This window comes from Typopeltis vanoorti, chromosome 9 (assembly GCF_054136105.1).
Source record: "Typopeltis vanoorti isolate ZY-2024b chromosome 9, IOZ_Tvanoo_1.0, whole genome shotgun sequence".
NCBI classification, from domain to species: domain Eukaryota; kingdom Metazoa; phylum Arthropoda; class Arachnida; order Uropygi; family Thelyphonidae; genus Typopeltis; species Typopeltis vanoorti.
Window position 1 is genome coordinate 5,628,273 of NC_143557.1, and position 18,471 is coordinate 5,646,743.

Sequence of the window (18,471 nt, forward strand, 5' to 3'; positions counted from 1 at the left end):
TTGAGGCCCCCTCGAGACGACGAGGCCCTAGGCGCGCCTGATGGATAACCGCCACTGCGTGGGGGGGGGGGGGGCACTCTACTCCACTACACACGTCACTGCTCTCGTGTTTAATTCTCCAACTACACACAACGACACTGTTACCACCAACACCAACAATATCATATTTTGTCTCTAAATTGCGTGGGTTCTCTTTTACGATTTGCTTGTACGAGAAACCATATTTTCCCGGACACACACACACGCACACACACACACACACACACACACACACACACACACACACACACAAAAACATGCTATATCCTTGGAGGTATCAGGAATAATAATAATAATAATAATAACATCCGAATGAGATTAGAGCTAACAGCGTATTTCTCCCGAAAACTCGAATTTTAAATAGATGACGGAATTAGCATTGTAGACGTTGGGTTGTGTGGAGTGCACCCCACACGGTGGATTCTTTGGACTCCGTGGTGGCGTCAGGTAATAAAAATAATTATGTTCAACAATCTAAGCCTTTTCTATGTATACTTACTAAATTTGATGTACGCTATTAAACTTGAGCACAGTCTTTCATTAGATTGCATGCCTTCTCTCTGAATTTTTTCCTTTGAAATTTCCTTCTCATCCTCCCTTCTATTATATAAACAAACACCTTGCTTCATTATGTTAGACCAGAGTTTACAGTTATTTATTCATTCATTTATTTTATTTTATTATTATTTTTTTATTTTTTGTCAAGTACATTAGATAAAATACTTTTTTCTTTGGGAATGTTACTAACGTTTCTTTTTCCCAACCCAAATTTGCCCTTTTTTTTCTCCATAATACTTTTATAATACTTAAGCATTTCATAATACTTTTATACAGCATAAATCGCTTATCTTAAGAGTTCTACTAAAAAGATGAATATATTTTAATTATTTAATTCATTTATTAGTGTTTCCTTTTGGCCTTGTCAACAGGAATCGGATATCGTTTGGTGACCTTGGCTTTCTCGCATTTTCCATGTGCTGCTTGCTGGGTGGCGTAGTATGCATTGCAGACATAATCAGTCAATATTGACATTAAACAATGCTAATCGAGAGCTTTCTGGTTGCAACATTGCTCTTAAAGGAAAATGACATTTCTACAGTTCTCAGCAAATTAAATACCGTACATAACTCGTCTAGCTAAGCTGTTGGATCTTCGGCTGACACGTGATAATCATACCATCTGTGACGCATTACTTTTTTTTTTTTTTTTTTTTTTTTGTTGTTGACACCGTTTTCCACTTGTAGAAGGAATAGTAAGATGCGGCGATTAGTTATCTTATCTGTAATGAGCTGTCTTAATCTGATTACATATTGACATTTATGAAAACAGGTAAACCTTAATGCGGTGATTTCTCTTTTACTCTGGTTTATTTTAATTAAACACATATTTGCGTTTTTCAATATTTTGAGGTCAATAACGACTGCATTTTTATATTTTGCGCAAATTGGTCACTTTTTTTTTAAAATATTTATTTATACAAATGAATTAATTTTAATTCGGTCGTACATTTTGGACTTGAAATGTAGGTCAAAGGAGCTTGATAAAATTGATTTGCTTCAAGAGAAAATACTGATCGTGACATGAACTAGGTCTGTATAATGACATATAAGGTCGTCTTTGAATTTTTATTTTATTTCCCCCCCCCCAGTATTTGCATTCCTGCAGTGAAATTCATTAGTTGTCTATAATAAAGTATTAATGTTACAATCAATAGACGGAATGAATACTAATCTTCATATTTCCAAGAAACTTGCTAAATGCTTTCCTTCTCCTAAATCACTTGCCTATTTTCTGTCAAAGGTTTTGTGTCTTCGAGTATTTGGAGTAACTAAAATGGGGGGGGGGGGAAGCAAAGCATGCGTCGATGTCAGAACAAATTATTGCAGCAATATAAGTATTAATGATAAAAGTATTGTTCGTAAGCATAGACTACAGATATCCAAATAATAAGCATCCACTTTTTTTTTTTTTTTTTTTTGTCATTTCAATAGAAAGCACGTGATTGATATATAATTTGGAATCCGCTGTGATGGACTATGTTGCTTGGGCATTGAGTAACTTTATTTTAAGTTAAAAAGTTGGTTTTAAGAGTGGACTGACCTGTAGGGTTGGTGGTCGTAGTCTGCGCTAACCAAAAATTTATGCAAAAATAATAATTATTGCTCTCCAGGACTTGCATTAAATTTACACTGCTGTGGTACTGATATGTTAATTGTGCAGTAGTTTTGGGAATTCACGAATATAAAATATTTAGAAAATAACTAGTTTCTGTAGATATTAATGAGATAAATCTAACTGCACACAATCCCCCCCCCCGTTCTCGTTCTGTGGGGTTTGGGATTTTGTAACACCAAACTTATACAGTAGATTGCATATTTTGTAATTTAGTTTATATGTCTAAATATATATTTTGAGAAGTCTTACGAATGGAAGTACCGATTGATAACATAACTTTATTATTATTATTTTTTTTATTTTGTTGGAGTAGTTAGTCTTGAGGATGGTGTACTGTTATTAGTTTTTGTGTTGAAATAACTCCTTAGAAACAGCAGTTGTATTGATAATAGTTGCTAAGAGAAATTTTTAAGAGACTGGGGAAAGGTTATCATGGCTTACGTCAGTTATTATTTCATCATTTACTTCCTAGGCCCTACTTGATGCCTCACTTGCAGGAGGGCCAGCAGAAGACCAGTACAACCATGGAATTAGTGCAGAGCGTAAGTTTTAATGATAACAAATATTAATTTAAAAATGTACAAAAAGTTCTATTGTATTTATAATATTATTATTATATTATCTTTTATTATTATAACACTACTAAATGAGAATGCCGCTTTTTAAAATTCTAAAGTTGAAGTTATAGCAGATTATATTCTTAGTTATAGCAGATGGCTATAACTAAGTATATTTTGGTATAAGTTATATTTATATACTTAGTATAACAAAGTATATAAGTATAATTTGGGTTTTCAAAAGACCGTTATAATAATTCAGAATTATTAATATACTTTTTTTATGTCAAATAGTTATTAAAATTATTGGATTTGAAAATTTGAAATCCAATAATTTTAATAACTATTTGACAAAATCTAAAAGAAATTAAAAAAAAATTTTTTTTAAACATTTATATAGGTGTATATTGAAATGTCATTTAATATTTTAATAATTTAATCAGTTTATTGGATTAGACTTCATTATCTGTTCTGTGCCATTCTTGAAACATTTTTTTCCAAATCTCTTAATGGCCTTATCCATTAAACTTACAATAAAGGTTATTGAAAGAAGGAAAAAAAAAGATAAAACATGACAAAAGTGAAAAGACTTATTCATTTAATAAGAGGAATGATTTTGAAATGAAAGAAATACTTTTCTTTATTTTTTAATTTGGGATATTTTTCAACAAGTAGTATATTATATTTGATAAACATACTCTTGTATAAATTTTTGGATTATATAATATTATATCATTATGTCATTTTGGTATCCATATTTTAAAAAGCATAAACAAACAGTAAAATTTTCTGCACACAGTAACTCCTTGACTTGGTATGTACTAAGATCAGTTAAATTCATCACAGCCTGCTCTGAAAAATGATTTCTGTAATCATTTTAGCACACAGTATTTATTTTCATGGATCTGATTTTTTCTTCTTTTTGGCTTTCTCCAAATCCTTGTTAGAATCAGTGTGTTAAGCATTGGCACATATGTTAATCTTATCCACTAACTGGCCTGGCTGACAGTGGCAGGTATATTGCAAAATAATGGTGTTGTTTTTATTAACAATTCTGGAGAAGCAAAAACAGCAAACTGCACACATGACAGCATTCAATATATTGGACTGTAAACTCATTCACACATTATCCATGGCACTTACTTTCAGTGCATTCTGCTTACTCCCTTGTTTGCTATACCCTTATGCTCTCTCACCTTGCAGGAATGATTTTCCGCTCTGTGTAGATGTCCTCCATGTTAATCATATAAAATTGCAGTGACAAATTTGCAGCTGAGGAAATGTAAAGTAAATCTCATCTGCATATAAATGAGCAAAAAAAGAGGTGAGTCTGTTATATCACCCCTTTTTTTTTGTCATTTATATGCAGATGAGATTTACTTTACATTTCCTCATCTTCAAATTGTCACTATGTTTGCATTGTGATGAGGAAACTCTGGAGAGAATCCAGAGCCCTGATATTGTCTCAGTTACTCATATGTGGATTCTCTCCAGAGTTTCACCATCACAGTGTGGAAACCACGTGACCAAATTTGCACATAATAGTTGTGTAGTGTCTGATCAATATTTTGTTCATTGGCATAATTATTATTGTTATTTAAATTAAGGGGATATTAAATCCCACATTGTTTTAAAACCGAAAAAGAAACTCAAAGATTGGAATCGGAGAGTTTCATGCCGAATATAGTAAACTATATTCGGCATGAAACTCTCCGATTCCAATCTTTGAGTTTTTTTTTGGTTTTAAAACAATGTGGGATTTAATATCCTCCTTAATTTAAATAATGTTTATATCGCCAAAATGAAGTCTATTGCCTCTTTATATTTAAAATTATTGTTATTATTATTACTACACCCAACTATGGAGTCAGCAGACTCACTGTGGGAGGATCATTCAACTGAGAGCATATTTATCATATTGAACCTTAAAATCCATAGCACTTCCTACAGTGACAATATACCTCCTTATATGCAAATTTTTTTTACGCAAATTCGGAGTTACGCGAATTGGGATATCAAAAATAATTTTTTTTTACGCGATTTTTATTCACTTTTACGTGACCAACCTAAAGTCTAAGTTAGGAAAAAATCCATAATTCAAGAAAATTCTGAGAATTTTGTAGAATTACATTCTTGTTTTAAAGAAGAAAATTCTAAATTCTTACGAATTTCATTTATTGGGAATTTCCAATTACATAACTGATTGAGCATAAAAAAGCAGTTCTCAGCAGTTTGAATTTGGTGTTTGAGTAGACAACACAGTTACCACATTTTTTGCATTTGCATTTTTTAAGTGAAATCAAAATAAAAATTGTGTTATAAAATTAATAATTTTGCCAAGAAATAATAAATGATAAGCTATATGTAATTTTCAAACTTTCATTTCATTAACTTAAGATTTTAATCCGGCCCTCACACGATGTTGCCGATAACCCCCCCCCAAAAAAAAAAAGCTATTTTCTTGGATATAAAAATTCAAATTTTAGATCGTCTTCAAACTGGGGAAGGTGGGATGGGTGTGGGTAAGCATTTTGGAGTCCGTGAATCAACTGTCAGATCTATAAAGAAAAATGAAGAGGCTATTAGAAAAGCAGTATGTTCTGGTACAAATTGAGTGCGAAATGATAATTTCGCACTCAATCATCATCATCAGACACAAGAAATGTTGTTCTAGAAAAGGGCTGAAAAAGCTTTAGTGATGTGGATAGAAGATAATGTACAAAAAAGAATGCCAGTTGACGGAAATTCCATTAAGCAATCAGCATTGAGATTTTATGAACAGATTAAAAAACTGCAGCCAGATACTTCATCTCAATCGAGGAAAAAATATGAATTTCATGCAAGCAATAGTTGGTTGGCTAAGTTTATTAAAAGACATGCTCTTTATAATATAAAAATTAAAGGTGAAATGGCTTCTGCTGATGAAACAGCTGCTAAAACATTTCCACAGAAACTTGCTAAAATAATTGAAGATGGAGGTTACACTCGTGAACAAGTTTGGAATATGGATGAAACTGGCCTTTTCTGGAAAAGAATGCCAAACAGAACTTATGTATCAAAAATGCAAAAAACGGTCGGTTCGTTCAAAGCAGCAAAGGATCGCATAACACTCCTATTTTGTTCTAACGCTTTAGGAGATCGGATGTTAAATCCACTGCTCATAAATCGATCATTAAGACCACAGTCAACGAAAGGCGTAGATTTTCAAAAATTGCCAGTTCATTGGATGGCCAACAAAAAAGCTTGGGTGACCATTGATATTTTCACTGAATGGTTCCACAAACATTTTGTGCTCAGAAGTTAGATGCTATTTGAATGACAAGGGTCTCAAATTTAAATTGCTTTTGATTCTTGATAATGCACCCTGTCATCCTGCCATAGAATACCCAAATGTGCAATTTTTTTTTCTGCCGCCCAATACCACATCATTACTACAACCTCTAGATCAGGGTATAATTGCGACTTTTAAAACATTATGTCAGACGAACATTTCAGTACGTTTTGAATAAGCTAAATGATGATGAAACTCTGTCAGTTATGGATGTGTGGAAAAAACTTTCAATTATGGATTGTATTGATCAGGTTCGATTATCGTTATCTGAATTGAGACCAGAAACTATGAATGCCTGCTGGAAAGCTATTTAGCCCACATGTGTTAAAGAGAATGCTCCTGTTCCCCTCAATCATGCTGCAGAATTCCCCAATATAATAAGTTTAGCATGTGAAATTGGCGGAGAAGGATTCGATGATCTTACGTCGGAGATATCGAAGAATTGTTAATTGATAAACCTCTTAGCGAAGACGAAATAGTGAAGATTGTTTCTAAGACTCCTGAAAGAGAAGAAGTTAATAATAATGATCAAGATAATCCTTCTTTTACTGCTGATTTAATTAAAAAAGGTCTTAAACTGGCCAGTAATTTAGGCAATTATTTTGCCTGACATGATCCAAATGAAGAATGTGCTGGGAAGTTTTCATTTGAGCTTAAGTTGTTAATGTCTTAATAGAGAGAATTATATCGCGACTTATATAAAGCATCAACACAGTGATTAATAACTGAGTTCATGCCTAAAACTACTGAAACAACCAGTGGTACTTTTGTTCAAGACATGACAAGAATAATTCCACAAGTTGAGGCAGAAGTCGATGACAATAATACCATTACTATTACAGTCTCACGAAAACGAAAGCTTTGGCGTTTATTGTCAGAAACTGATATCGAATAACATAATTTTTTTATAGAATCCTTAGCAAACAACTGAAATGAATATGTTTTTTTTAAAGTTATTAAAATTCATTATATGTATGTGTGTTTTCCATGAAATGTAAATAAAAATCTTATGATCCTAACAAATTTAATGTTTTTTTTTTTTCATTATTTTGCTTATATTTCAGGTTTGGAACCAATCTTCACTTTTTCTATGGAGTCAGTAGTTCTTTTTACGCGATAGTAAAGTAGTTCTTTTTATATCGTGTAAAAAGAGCTTTAGGTGTATTTTGGTAATGTGTTCCATCCACCCCACAATTCACTATGTAAAAAAATCTGCTTCTCGCCCTTCTTCACCACACTCTTACATAGTTTCCAAGGATGGCTTCTGATTTTTCTCCTCTCATTTTTTACTTTTTTTTGATAATCCCCTGTATTGATCTGATAAAATCTCCTCAATAACTTACATGTCTATCACATCAACACTTTCCCCTCTCATCTGCTACACTCTATTTATATTCCTTTAATTTCTCTCCATAGTCAACATTCCATTGTTGTGATATTGCCTTACTCACTCGTTTCTGGACCTCCACTGTTCCCACATTGCAATGAAAATTAAGTGCTCAAATCCAAACAATAATCCAAGTGGCATCTGACCAGTACTTTATATATTGGCACAACTATCTTGTTATTCTTACATGTAAGTGCACTCCTTATCATAGCCTCAGTGCTACGAGCACTCTTTACAACACTTACAATGTACCCTCTAAACCTCAGTCTGCTATCATCCATCATCCCCAGATTCCAAATCTCATCCACTTCTGAAGCAAAGTTTCATCATTATAGCACACAGCCTTATATCTCTGTACTCCAAACTGCATCACCTTGCACTTATTAATACTAAAACTATAACCCCATTTCTTTGTCTAAACTGAAATCCTACTTAAATCTTCCTGAATTAATAACAGTAATGCTCCCTAACTTTGCATCATCAGCAAACAACTTAATATCCCAAGTCAATCCACATGAAATATCATTAACAAATAAATTAAAGAGCAGGGACCAAAGAACAAAACCCTGGGGCATACCACTGGTTATCTTTTTTGTGGTACTGCTCCTTCATACACTACTTGTGGGTATTGTTCAGAGAGCCAATCTCCAATTCATCTAACCAGCATACTATCCATTCCCATCCTCTGCAGCATGTACATTAACATATATGGTAATCTATCAGATGCTTTGCAATGTCCAAGAATATCACTGTATATGATTCTCCTTTATCTACCACACGCATTACCTTATCGTAAAATGCAAGTATCTTTCTAAAACAAGACCTATCCTTTACAAATTCATGCTGACCATCATAAAGAACACTATGTCCATCAACCCAGTCTTGTATTCTCTTTCTAACTAATCTCTCAAACACCTTGACTATAACTCCAGTTATACAGACTGGTCTGTAATTGGAAATTTTATCCTAGAACCATGCTTGTGGAGTGGTTACTATTTTGCCTTCTTTCCACTCCTTAGGAACCTTCCCTGCTGCAAGACTTTTGTTAAATAAACAAGTCAAGGGCATAGCTAACTGTTGTGCACATTCCTTAAGAATATTTGGTAATATGTCATCTATTCCCATAGCCTTATTAATATCTAATTCATCAACACCTGATACACTTCCAATTCTTTCACTTCCAATCCACCTAATACTTGCCTTTCTATATATTGTATCGCAACATTTACACCAGTATGATATACGCTGATAAAGTGCTCATTCAATAATTCTACTATATCCTTTACAGCGGTCACACTGCTTTCATGATTATCCACCAGTGTCAACCTGCCATATGCTCTCTCTCTTGCTTGCCATATAGCCAAACAATTCCCTTGACTTACCCCTTATAACCTCCCTTTTGTAATATCACTGCCCTATTTATAATAGCAGCTATGTGTTGTGCAGTCATTGACAGAAATTGTTGTTTGCCATACCGACAGAATTGAATATCTGTTAACCATTGCTTCCTCTCCCTATTTTTAATCTCATCTGCCTCCTACTACACAGTTCTATCAAAATGGTACACAACTTTGCATGCAGATCTGCATGCAAAAATGCAACACTCTGCACTTATTAAAATTAACATTACAATCAAAATGATGCTCATGGATTCAACTCATTATTCAGGGTAAATTTATTTAAATATTCATGAAGACATTTAACATCAGCATCACTGCATATAATTCTCGTCACTCTTGAATAATCAGCATGAGATGTAATGTCTTCAGTCAGTCAGTTTGCACGAAATATTTCCAATCAGTAGGTTGAATAGTACAGCCAGTGAACGATATCTTGTTGCAACCTGCCAGTGGTCACTACAGGGATACTCTTGTTTTCATTTTTCTCCACACACATCTCTTTGCTTGATAGGCGATTAGCTGTCATACAGATAGTTAATGTCCTATCTGTCTGTCTGATTAATGTGTTATCCATCCCCTTCTTCCTCTATTTTGTACATCAACTTCGATATCAAATGTCTTTGTAAAGTCCAAGAATATAAGACATCACCATATGCCAGTCTTATCCAACACATTTGTCACTTCTTCACAAAATGCATATAGACTTGTTAAGGCAAGATCTTCCTTTTGGCAACTTATGCTGTTATTGAGAATACTATGCATGTCAACCTAGTCTATATTTTAGTCTTACACAGCCTTTACCTTAACTACTACTACTGCAGAACTTAACTACAACAGTCATTTGAAACATAACTTCTGTACAAGCATTATTTGTCTTTTAGGCTGTTTAATAGGCATTGCAATAGAGATTAATCTTATTGCAGTATCTATTAAACAGCAAGATCAAAGGTTTGCACATTTCTTAAAAAAATCAGTGATGTTGATATCTAATCCCATGTTCTTATTAACATCTAGCCTACACTACCCAATATCTCTGGTTTGTCTGCTTTTCTTGTACTATTTGCATTACTTCTGGGTAGTATACAGCATCATTTATGCCTGTTTCAAATACTCACACAGTGCTTATTACATAATTTCATTCATCCTACTACATACAATGGCACTTGAATATTTATTCTTTCTTTTGCTTGCTCGCATAGAATATTTTATTTGGCAAATTTCTTCACCATGTCTGTCACATTTCTAGCCTGCATTTGTTATTTCTAATGCATCTAATCCTTCCCCATAACTTCTTTTTCTATACTGCCTGCCTAATTTCTTGTTCATTCACTTCACTTCTAACTTTTTTATCTGATTCTTGGTATCCATTTTTACATTATCTATGTCAGATACAGTGATCTCTCTATTATCTAATCTTCAAATGAATGAACCCTCAATTAACCAACTCTTGAAGGGTTAGTGCATCATCTGATTTTTGGTATAAATGCCTTTTGTGCTTCTGGTATCAAATGTCTTTGTGAAATCCAAGAATATAAAAGAAAATACTTACCACCATATATAAGTCACTCTTATCCAACACGTTTGTCACTTCTTCATAAAATGCAAATAGGCTAAAGCAACATCTTCCAACCTTTTTTGTTCATCATCGTCTCATGGTATTGACGTAAGATGACTATTGAATTTTCCATTATCAGCTGTCTATTATATTTCTACATATATCCTTTTTCAGTAAAATCTTCCTCTGATTGGCTATCTTCCACTTCAATACTTCATGACAACTCCTACCAAAAATTGGTAGGCCTGGGATGTAATAAATTGTTAGAATTTTTTTTTTCCCCCACTTGGTTAGACTATAATAAATTTAATTTAATCCTTTAATCAAGTGTAAGCAAACATAGTTTGCACCTGAAGTATCTTCAGGACTGAGGCAACTTATGGTAAAGGTGGATTAAGCTCTCATCACTTGTCTTAGTATCTCCCATAATGCAAAGCACATCTTCTTGCAGACATGTATAATGCTATGCATTTAGGGAAGGGCCACTACCCAGACCAGTTTTGACCTTTATTGAATGTTCAAGTACAGGTCAAACTCCAAAAACTCGGTGTTGTTTCCCTCAGTAACAGGCTCACCCTGCCACTGAGAAGAACTCTCAGCGTTGGCTCTACCCCGTGGCAGGCTCACCACACCACCGAGCAGATCCACTGATTTGCTTATATGTCATCTGAGGGGTAACAACAACAGCCATGCCTCAGTTAACTTCATGGGCTACAGCATTGTCATTCATTATCTCCCCCCCCTCCCACACCCATGACCTGTGTGACAGCAACAACCGAGCCTCAGTTAAAACTTAATTGAGGTCTCGTCAGTGGGAGCCAGACCCAGAGGTGGTCATGCTAAGGGAGAACTCATATTTACCTATATGAGTTGCCAAAAGGTGTTGTCTCACCTTATTAAATTACTCCAGATTTAAAGAAAGATATTCGAAGTTCCCCCCCCCCCCACTTGGTTAGACTATAATAAATTTAGTTTAATCCTTTAACCAAGTGTAAGCAAACAAAGTTTGCGCCTGAAGTATCTTCGGGACTGAGGCAACTCGTGGTAAAGGTGGACTAAGCTCTCATCACTAGGACTGGGAGTAATGAGGAATCTCAATTATGAGGATAATTGAGATTCCTGGAAAAAATAATTTGAAAAAGAAAACAGCATATTGAATGATGTGAATTTCTAGAATTTCTGATGGATAACAACTACTTTAGGCAGCCATATTGTGGAACCAATACAAGTTTTTGAAGTGTTGGATTTGATGACTGTCTCTCATTAGTATCTCCATATTTTAACTTGCCCAGCCAGTTTTTCTGAGTTACACAAATGTTCAAGAGAATTGGCAGTGCCTCTGAAGTTGTTTAATCCAAGTCTCAGCTCTGCACATTTCCAAGGAAGCAGAAAGATGGCAACATAGTTACATTACATAAAAGTGGCTCCAAGACAGCAAAATTTCAGTTTGGTTTGTATCTAAGGAGTGGTGGTTAAAGTATTGAAGAAGTTAGTTAAAGGTAAAATCTAACATTGGATGGATAGGAATATGAAACTCTATGATGGATAGCTTGGTTTTGTCATAGTAATTTACTAACATTTTATAATAGAGCAACAGCAGAATTAGATAAGGGAAATAGCTGCAATGTGACACTGCTAGACTTTGCAAAGATATTTGATAGAATATGGCATGAAAAACTATCAGAAATGTTGGAGTAAATGGGAATGGATATGAAGCTGGTGGCATGGATATGGAGATGGCTGATAGACACCAGCGAATAGTATATAGTGGAGTGGTATCTAGGAAAATGAGGGTGACTAGTGGAGCACCTCAGGGTTCTGTACTAGAACCAGTATTCTTTAATTTATATATTAAATATAAGGAATTATTTAAGTGGGGGGAGAATATTCATTCAGTTGATGATGAATGAAGACTATTGAGGGCAGTAGTTGATAAAGGGAATGTGGATATCCTGCAGGATGATTTAAATAAACTAGCATTGTGAGCAAAGAATAATGATTGTCAGTTTAATGTTGCAAAATGTAAGGTTATGCACTTTGGGTTAAAAAAGGTCGCATACTGTGTATTATATTGATGGTACTGAATTGCAGGAAACTGATGAGGTTAGCGACTTTGGGAATAATGGTGGGCAGAGAGTTCAGAGGGCATATTGCAAAAGTTCGTAAAATGGCTCAAAAGATTACTATTTCACACACTTGTCACAAGCATGGTCACTCATCTCTGAATCCTATCCACCACCTCTTCGGAAGCCCAGGTAACCAAATCTGTAAACAGTACTCAAGATGCAGCAAAATCATAGCATTATAAAGAGAGATAATAACTTCCCTATCTTTAATTGTTAGCATATTTTTCAACATCCAAGTAATCTTTTGAGCCATACTTTATAATGCTATGATTTTGCTGCATCTTGACTACTGTTTACAGATTTGGTTACCTGGGTTTCTGAAGAGGTGGTGGATAGGATTCAGAGATGAGTAACCATGCTGGTGACAAGTGTGTGAAATGCTAACTTGCAACTTTGTAACCTACACACCGTCAATCTATGAGGATAGATTGAAGGTGTTTAGATTACAAAGTTTAGTTTATAGGCAGCAAATAGGAGGACATGATAGAAACATTAAAAGGGTTCTATAAGATTATTATTATTGTTTTCTTGACTGCCATTGAGTCAGAAGACTCATCCTGATAGGTCAGTGCTAGTCAATATAATGTCTGTCATACCACTCTTTAATTCATCGTCTGTTTGCACTTTCACTACTCTCTCAGGCAACGCATTCCATCTTCCTACCACTCTCTATGTAAAAAAATTACTTTTTACCCTTTTGGTGGCTGCTTCCTTTGCAACTTACAGGGATGCTTGCGCTGGTTCTACCATATGAAAAATATCTTCATTGTTAATCCGACAATAACCCTTCAACAGCGGAAATGTCTTGATCATTATCCCCCATCCCTTTGTCTTTTGGCCTCCAAACTCTGCAGTCTACATGCCATCAGCCTCCTCATAATCAATATTCTACAATATTGTTGACATAAAAAATTGAACAGTAATGCTCCCAGTACTGTAGCCTGTGGAACTCCACTTGTAACCGTACTACTTCCTTGCTCTACCATGTACAACTATCTGTCTATCAGAAAGTCAGTTACCAATCCATTCTAAAGCAATGTTATGTTCCTTCGAGTCGTTTTCGACTCCTGATGATTCTATGAACGTATGCCCTCCATTCAGATCTGTCCCTAGTCATATCTTTCAGAATTTCCAGGTGCATTCCAGTTGCATTCCAGTTGCTTCTTTAACTCCATCCACCCATCTAATTCTTGGTCTTCCTCTTCTCCTGCTTCCATCAACTTTAGCAAGCATCGTCATCTTCTCCAGACTGTCATTTGCTTGCATAATATGTCCAAAGTATGATCATTTTTCTTGATGATCATAGCTTCGAGGGAGTAATTTGGCTTTATTCTACCTATTACTGATTTTTTGGTTTGCTTTGCAGTCCATGGTATTCTTAGTAAGCATCTCCAAACCCATAATTCAAATGCCATATATCTTCCTTCTTTCACTCTTTCTCAGGGTCCCACTTTCACATCCATACAATACCACAGGGAATGTCATTGCTTTCTTTCTGAGTAAGCAATATCTTAATCTATATGTTGCAATTTAAAAGCGAGCTTGTCACCCTGTCAAATGCTTTCCCCCCCCCCCCCCAAATAGGAGTGTTTAGTGTACTCAGTATTTGGAATACATCCTCTTCATTCACTTCTAACACTTCACCACTTCTTACCATGCTAGGAGTATGTGCCTTACCCTCATGCACTGCCCTTTTTACTCTGTTGTAAAAGGTAACCAGATTACTATTACTAAAACAAGAGCACAGATCCATGCTGGCCTGCATTCATAATATTTCCCTCATCTGCCCAATTCTGTATATGAGTTCTTACCAATTTCTCCAAAATTTTAACTACAGAAGAAATGCAAACTTTATGTAATGGCACTATAGTACTCCCCTTCTGCTCTCCAGGAATTTATCCTGTTGCAAGACTTTAATTAAGTAGCCAAGTTAATGGCATGGTAATTTCCACAGCACATTGCTTTAAAATACATGACAGTCCCCTTGCCTTATTGATGTTTAGTGTACTCAGTATTTGGAATACATCCTCTTCATTTGCTTCTAACACTTCGCACCATGCTAGGAATAAAGCCTGCTGAACCAGAATGGAACATTCCAAGAAGAGACCTGCAGCACTACCCTCTTCTTGTATTTTCATTTATTATATATAATTATTATGACTTCCATAATCTCTTTTTTTTTATCTGCAGTTTATTTTTAATTTCTATGGTCATCCATTTGACTCAAAATTGCTTTCTTTTTCACTCCAGGTATAGAATCTACCATATGTGAAACACTACAAAATTGTCTGAACCTTAATTGATCATACAGCAAGCCAATCTCCAAGTTTTAGGAAGTCATGACTATAATTTGTTTATAATTTTTTTTAAATTTAATAATTATTTAAAATTATTTTTTATCTACACAGCTTTTTACAGTTGTTCCTTTTGAGCTCTAATAGCATAATCACATACTTCAGCACCAGCCTGGTTGGCCGAGTGGTTAGCATATCTGCTCTCTGGCCAAGAGGCTGCAGGTTTAAATCCTGCTGGTGTTTAAATCCTGCATGGATCTTTGTGATTATCCTACTAACTCTTTATGGAAAGGGCATCTGCATTGTGCCACTTCTAGCAGAAGGCTTCACTCCCAAAACTCAGTGAGGTGCAGGAGTGACCATATGGTGTCAAAATGATGTCACATGAATAACTATATGTCAGCTGTGTTGAGACACGAGCTAGTATATGCATGATGTATCACTCATTATTGTGATTTTGAATGTGGTTAACAATATGTCTCTTTAATGATGTCCACATAACATTGGATGAAATATTAGTTTTTTAATAAAATTCTATACTTTTGTTACATGTGTAAGATGTGAAAGGTATTTAAATACATCTAGTGTATATGTTCCATTAAAACTATTTATTACAATCTAGTATTGCTGTTAACAGTTATTTTCTTTAATATCTCTCATTCACTACTGATCTCTTATCTTTCAAATTCTTTCATCCATTGTACTGCTGTAAGCTGGTTTGTAATCTATAATATCAAGGAACAGAGTGGTTAGAGGTGTGATGTATGGAGACTCGATGATCTCTGGTGTGTGCAAGATAGGATGCCAGAGGTGTGTTTGCCTGGAGGGATGATAGAAAATGTGGCTATGGCAATTAAGAGGGGTGAAAGGATGGATGAAATGATTGTGATGGTGGGCACGAATGACTTGAGAGGCAGTGTAAATCGGGGCGACAAGAGATCTGAGATTCTTGCTTGAAGTTGTGCAAAAGAAAACGCACAGAGGGAAGATTGTGTGTGTGTTGCCAAGGTATGATAGTGACGAGCTGAGCAGAAGAGCAGCAATACTGAATCGCATAATAGCCAGAATGTGTGAGAAGAGAGGATTAGAATACGTGGATGCTTGGAAGGTGTTTGAGGACAGAAGGGAACCGTATGCTAGAGACTGCTTGCATTTCAATGAGGAAGGACAAAGGCATCTGGAAAGATTGCTGTTTTCTGACAAGTCAGTGTGTCAATGCAGGGAAGCTAGAATTCCCAGGGTGAATGATAGCAGGGGGGGGCCTCTTGTGGGAATGGGTGCTTGGGGGAAGCAGGACGACATCAAGTAACATTGAGCCCAGGGCGATTGAGAGGGGACAATAGGTATAGAAGCAGTGACATTTTTATGCTCTATACCAGGCATAGCCAACTTCATTCTATACGAGGGCCAATATATGATGAGTGGTAGCATCACGGGCCGCACACTAACTTAAATAAAAATAAATTCTGCATTTTTTCAAGGCAATAGTTATACGTATTGAATTACTATATTTTTTAAATCATTTTACTACTGGGAGAGCAATATAAAATATTTGATTGATTTAAATATAAGTTATTAAATTTAATTACATATTTCTGTTTTTTTTTTTTTTTTATATGTAATACAACTTAATGAGAACACTATGGATGTTTATGAGCGGCAACAAGTTCATCAAAGTCAATTTTTAACGATGATGACGATATTTGTAACAAATCCTGAAGGTGATTCCGTGTTGAGAATACAAATTATTTCCGTCATCAGAAATAATGAATAACTACTATATCAATCAGAAAATCTGTGGTCGAAACTAATAGCTAAATTGATAATACATATAATTTAATATATTTTTTATCCTGCCGTGGGCCTGCTGTTAGCCACCTATGCTCTATACCAGTGTTTCTCAAAGTGTGGTACGCGTACCCCTGGGGGTATGCAAAAGGTCGTTAGGGGTACGTGGCAATTTTTGGCTATGCATAATTAAAGGAGTTATTATATTTTTGAACAAACAGTGCAATTAGAGACAACCGGGGTAAAACAGCACTAACTAATGAATCACATTACCTCTCCTACAGAAACTGCTGTATAGACCAAACAAAACCATATGTTGCCGGTGGAACACATGGTTTTGCTTGACACCCCCCGTCGTTAACGTGTTGAAACTAAGAAATATATAGGGAATGTGTTTCAGATATTATGGAATTCGGTTGAAGGGAATTAGCATTTCAACTCAACTGTTGAAATGCTAATTTGTCTTTGGTTCACGTGATCTTTTGTTAATACCGCACCAATCATATGCAGTTCTTCACTGCTTTATGTACCTCAAGTCTTGTAAATGACTGGTAATTTTTGCTTGAAATAATGGGAAAGAAGATGACGCTATTTGGGTAGATGACTTTGAAGATGCACACAAAGAAACGGTTCTCGATGCCAAAGGTAGTGATAGCGAGTAGGAGCTTCTTGGTAAGTCGCACCGTTTTCCGTTTTTTTCTGAAAACTTTAGTTTCCGAAAATTCCTGCACGTATCTCGCAACACGATTTTTAGCTTTAATTTTGGGAAAAAAGTTTTATATTCGAGTAAATACAGTATGTTTTTTTTTTTTTTTTAAATTCTTACATATGGATCATTGGTTAAAGATTGGATTTATAAAACCCCTGAAAGAGAGCAATATAGCAAATACAAGTAGCTGTAAGCAACAAGAAAACGTTGATATTGCATCTGGATCAAATGAAATTGATAAGAGTGTGTCGTCTGACATCTGTAGAGAACCAAAATTTAAAAATAAATCATATTTTTTGTTTACATGAACATATAAATTCAAATAAAATAGATATTTAATTTTAGTTATTTTAAATTAATTTATTAATTTAAATTAAGGTTTAATCAATTACTTTATTTTTTAATTAATTTATTTATTTTTAATTAATTAATGCATTTATTTTTTAATTAATTAGGGGGTACTTGGTAATAATGAAAATTTAAGAAGGGATACGTGGATATATGAAGTTTGAGAAACACTGCTCTATACTAATGCTAGGAGTATCCAAAATAAAGGAGATGAACTGATGGCGCTAATAGCATCAACCTAGCCAAAGGTTATTGGGATCTCTGAGACGTGGTTGATGGAGGATGATATAATAACCGGAATTGAAGTGACAGGGTACAGCATTTTTCGGCAGGATAGGAAAGGAAAACGTGGTGGGGAAGTACTGCTTATGATAAGTGATGACTTATGTCCTCTAAGAGTGGAAGCTTTGGAAGGCAGTGACACAAATGGTTTTGAAAGCATATGGTATGAGGTAGAAGCGGCCAAGACTGGATATTTAGTGGGGTGTTTCTATAAACCAAGGAGCACAGAGTGGGGACCAGGAAATGTTTAGGCAGTTGAGCTTGGCAAGTGCAAGAAGAATGATTGTTATGGGAGATTTTAACTACAGCAGGCAGTATAAGCTGGGAAGAAGAAAATGCAAGTTGTAAGAAGGGGATAGAATTTCTGGAATTCTTGAGGAACAAATGTCTTCGGCAGCATGTAATAGAGGGAACAAGAGGTTCTAGAGTTTTGGATTTGGTCATAGCATTAGACGAGTGATAATAAGTGAGATGACATCT

At 35.1% G+C, this 18,471-nt stretch overlaps 1 protein-coding gene across 2 annotated transcripts in view; it reads left to right on the forward strand.

The window, feature by feature from the left end:
• The first annotated feature begins 336 nt into the window (after positions 1–336).
• LOC150102860 (mitochondrial glycine transporter-like) overlaps positions 337–18,471 on the forward strand; it is a 203,470-nt gene continuing 185,335 nt past the window's right edge. Inside the window, exons 1-2 of one of the 2 annotated variants that reach the window (XM_090398598.1) lie at positions 337–486; positions 2,687–2,756. In XM_090398598.1, coding sequence (XP_090254724.1) covers positions 2,697–2,756 — 60 coding nt within the window. In that variant the 5' untranslated portion in view covers positions 337–486; positions 2,687–2,696. Of the gene's footprint in view, positions 487–1,215; positions 1,369–2,686; positions 2,757–18,471 lie in introns of those variants that run through there. The other variant, XM_090398597.1, reaches the window with a different exon arrangement.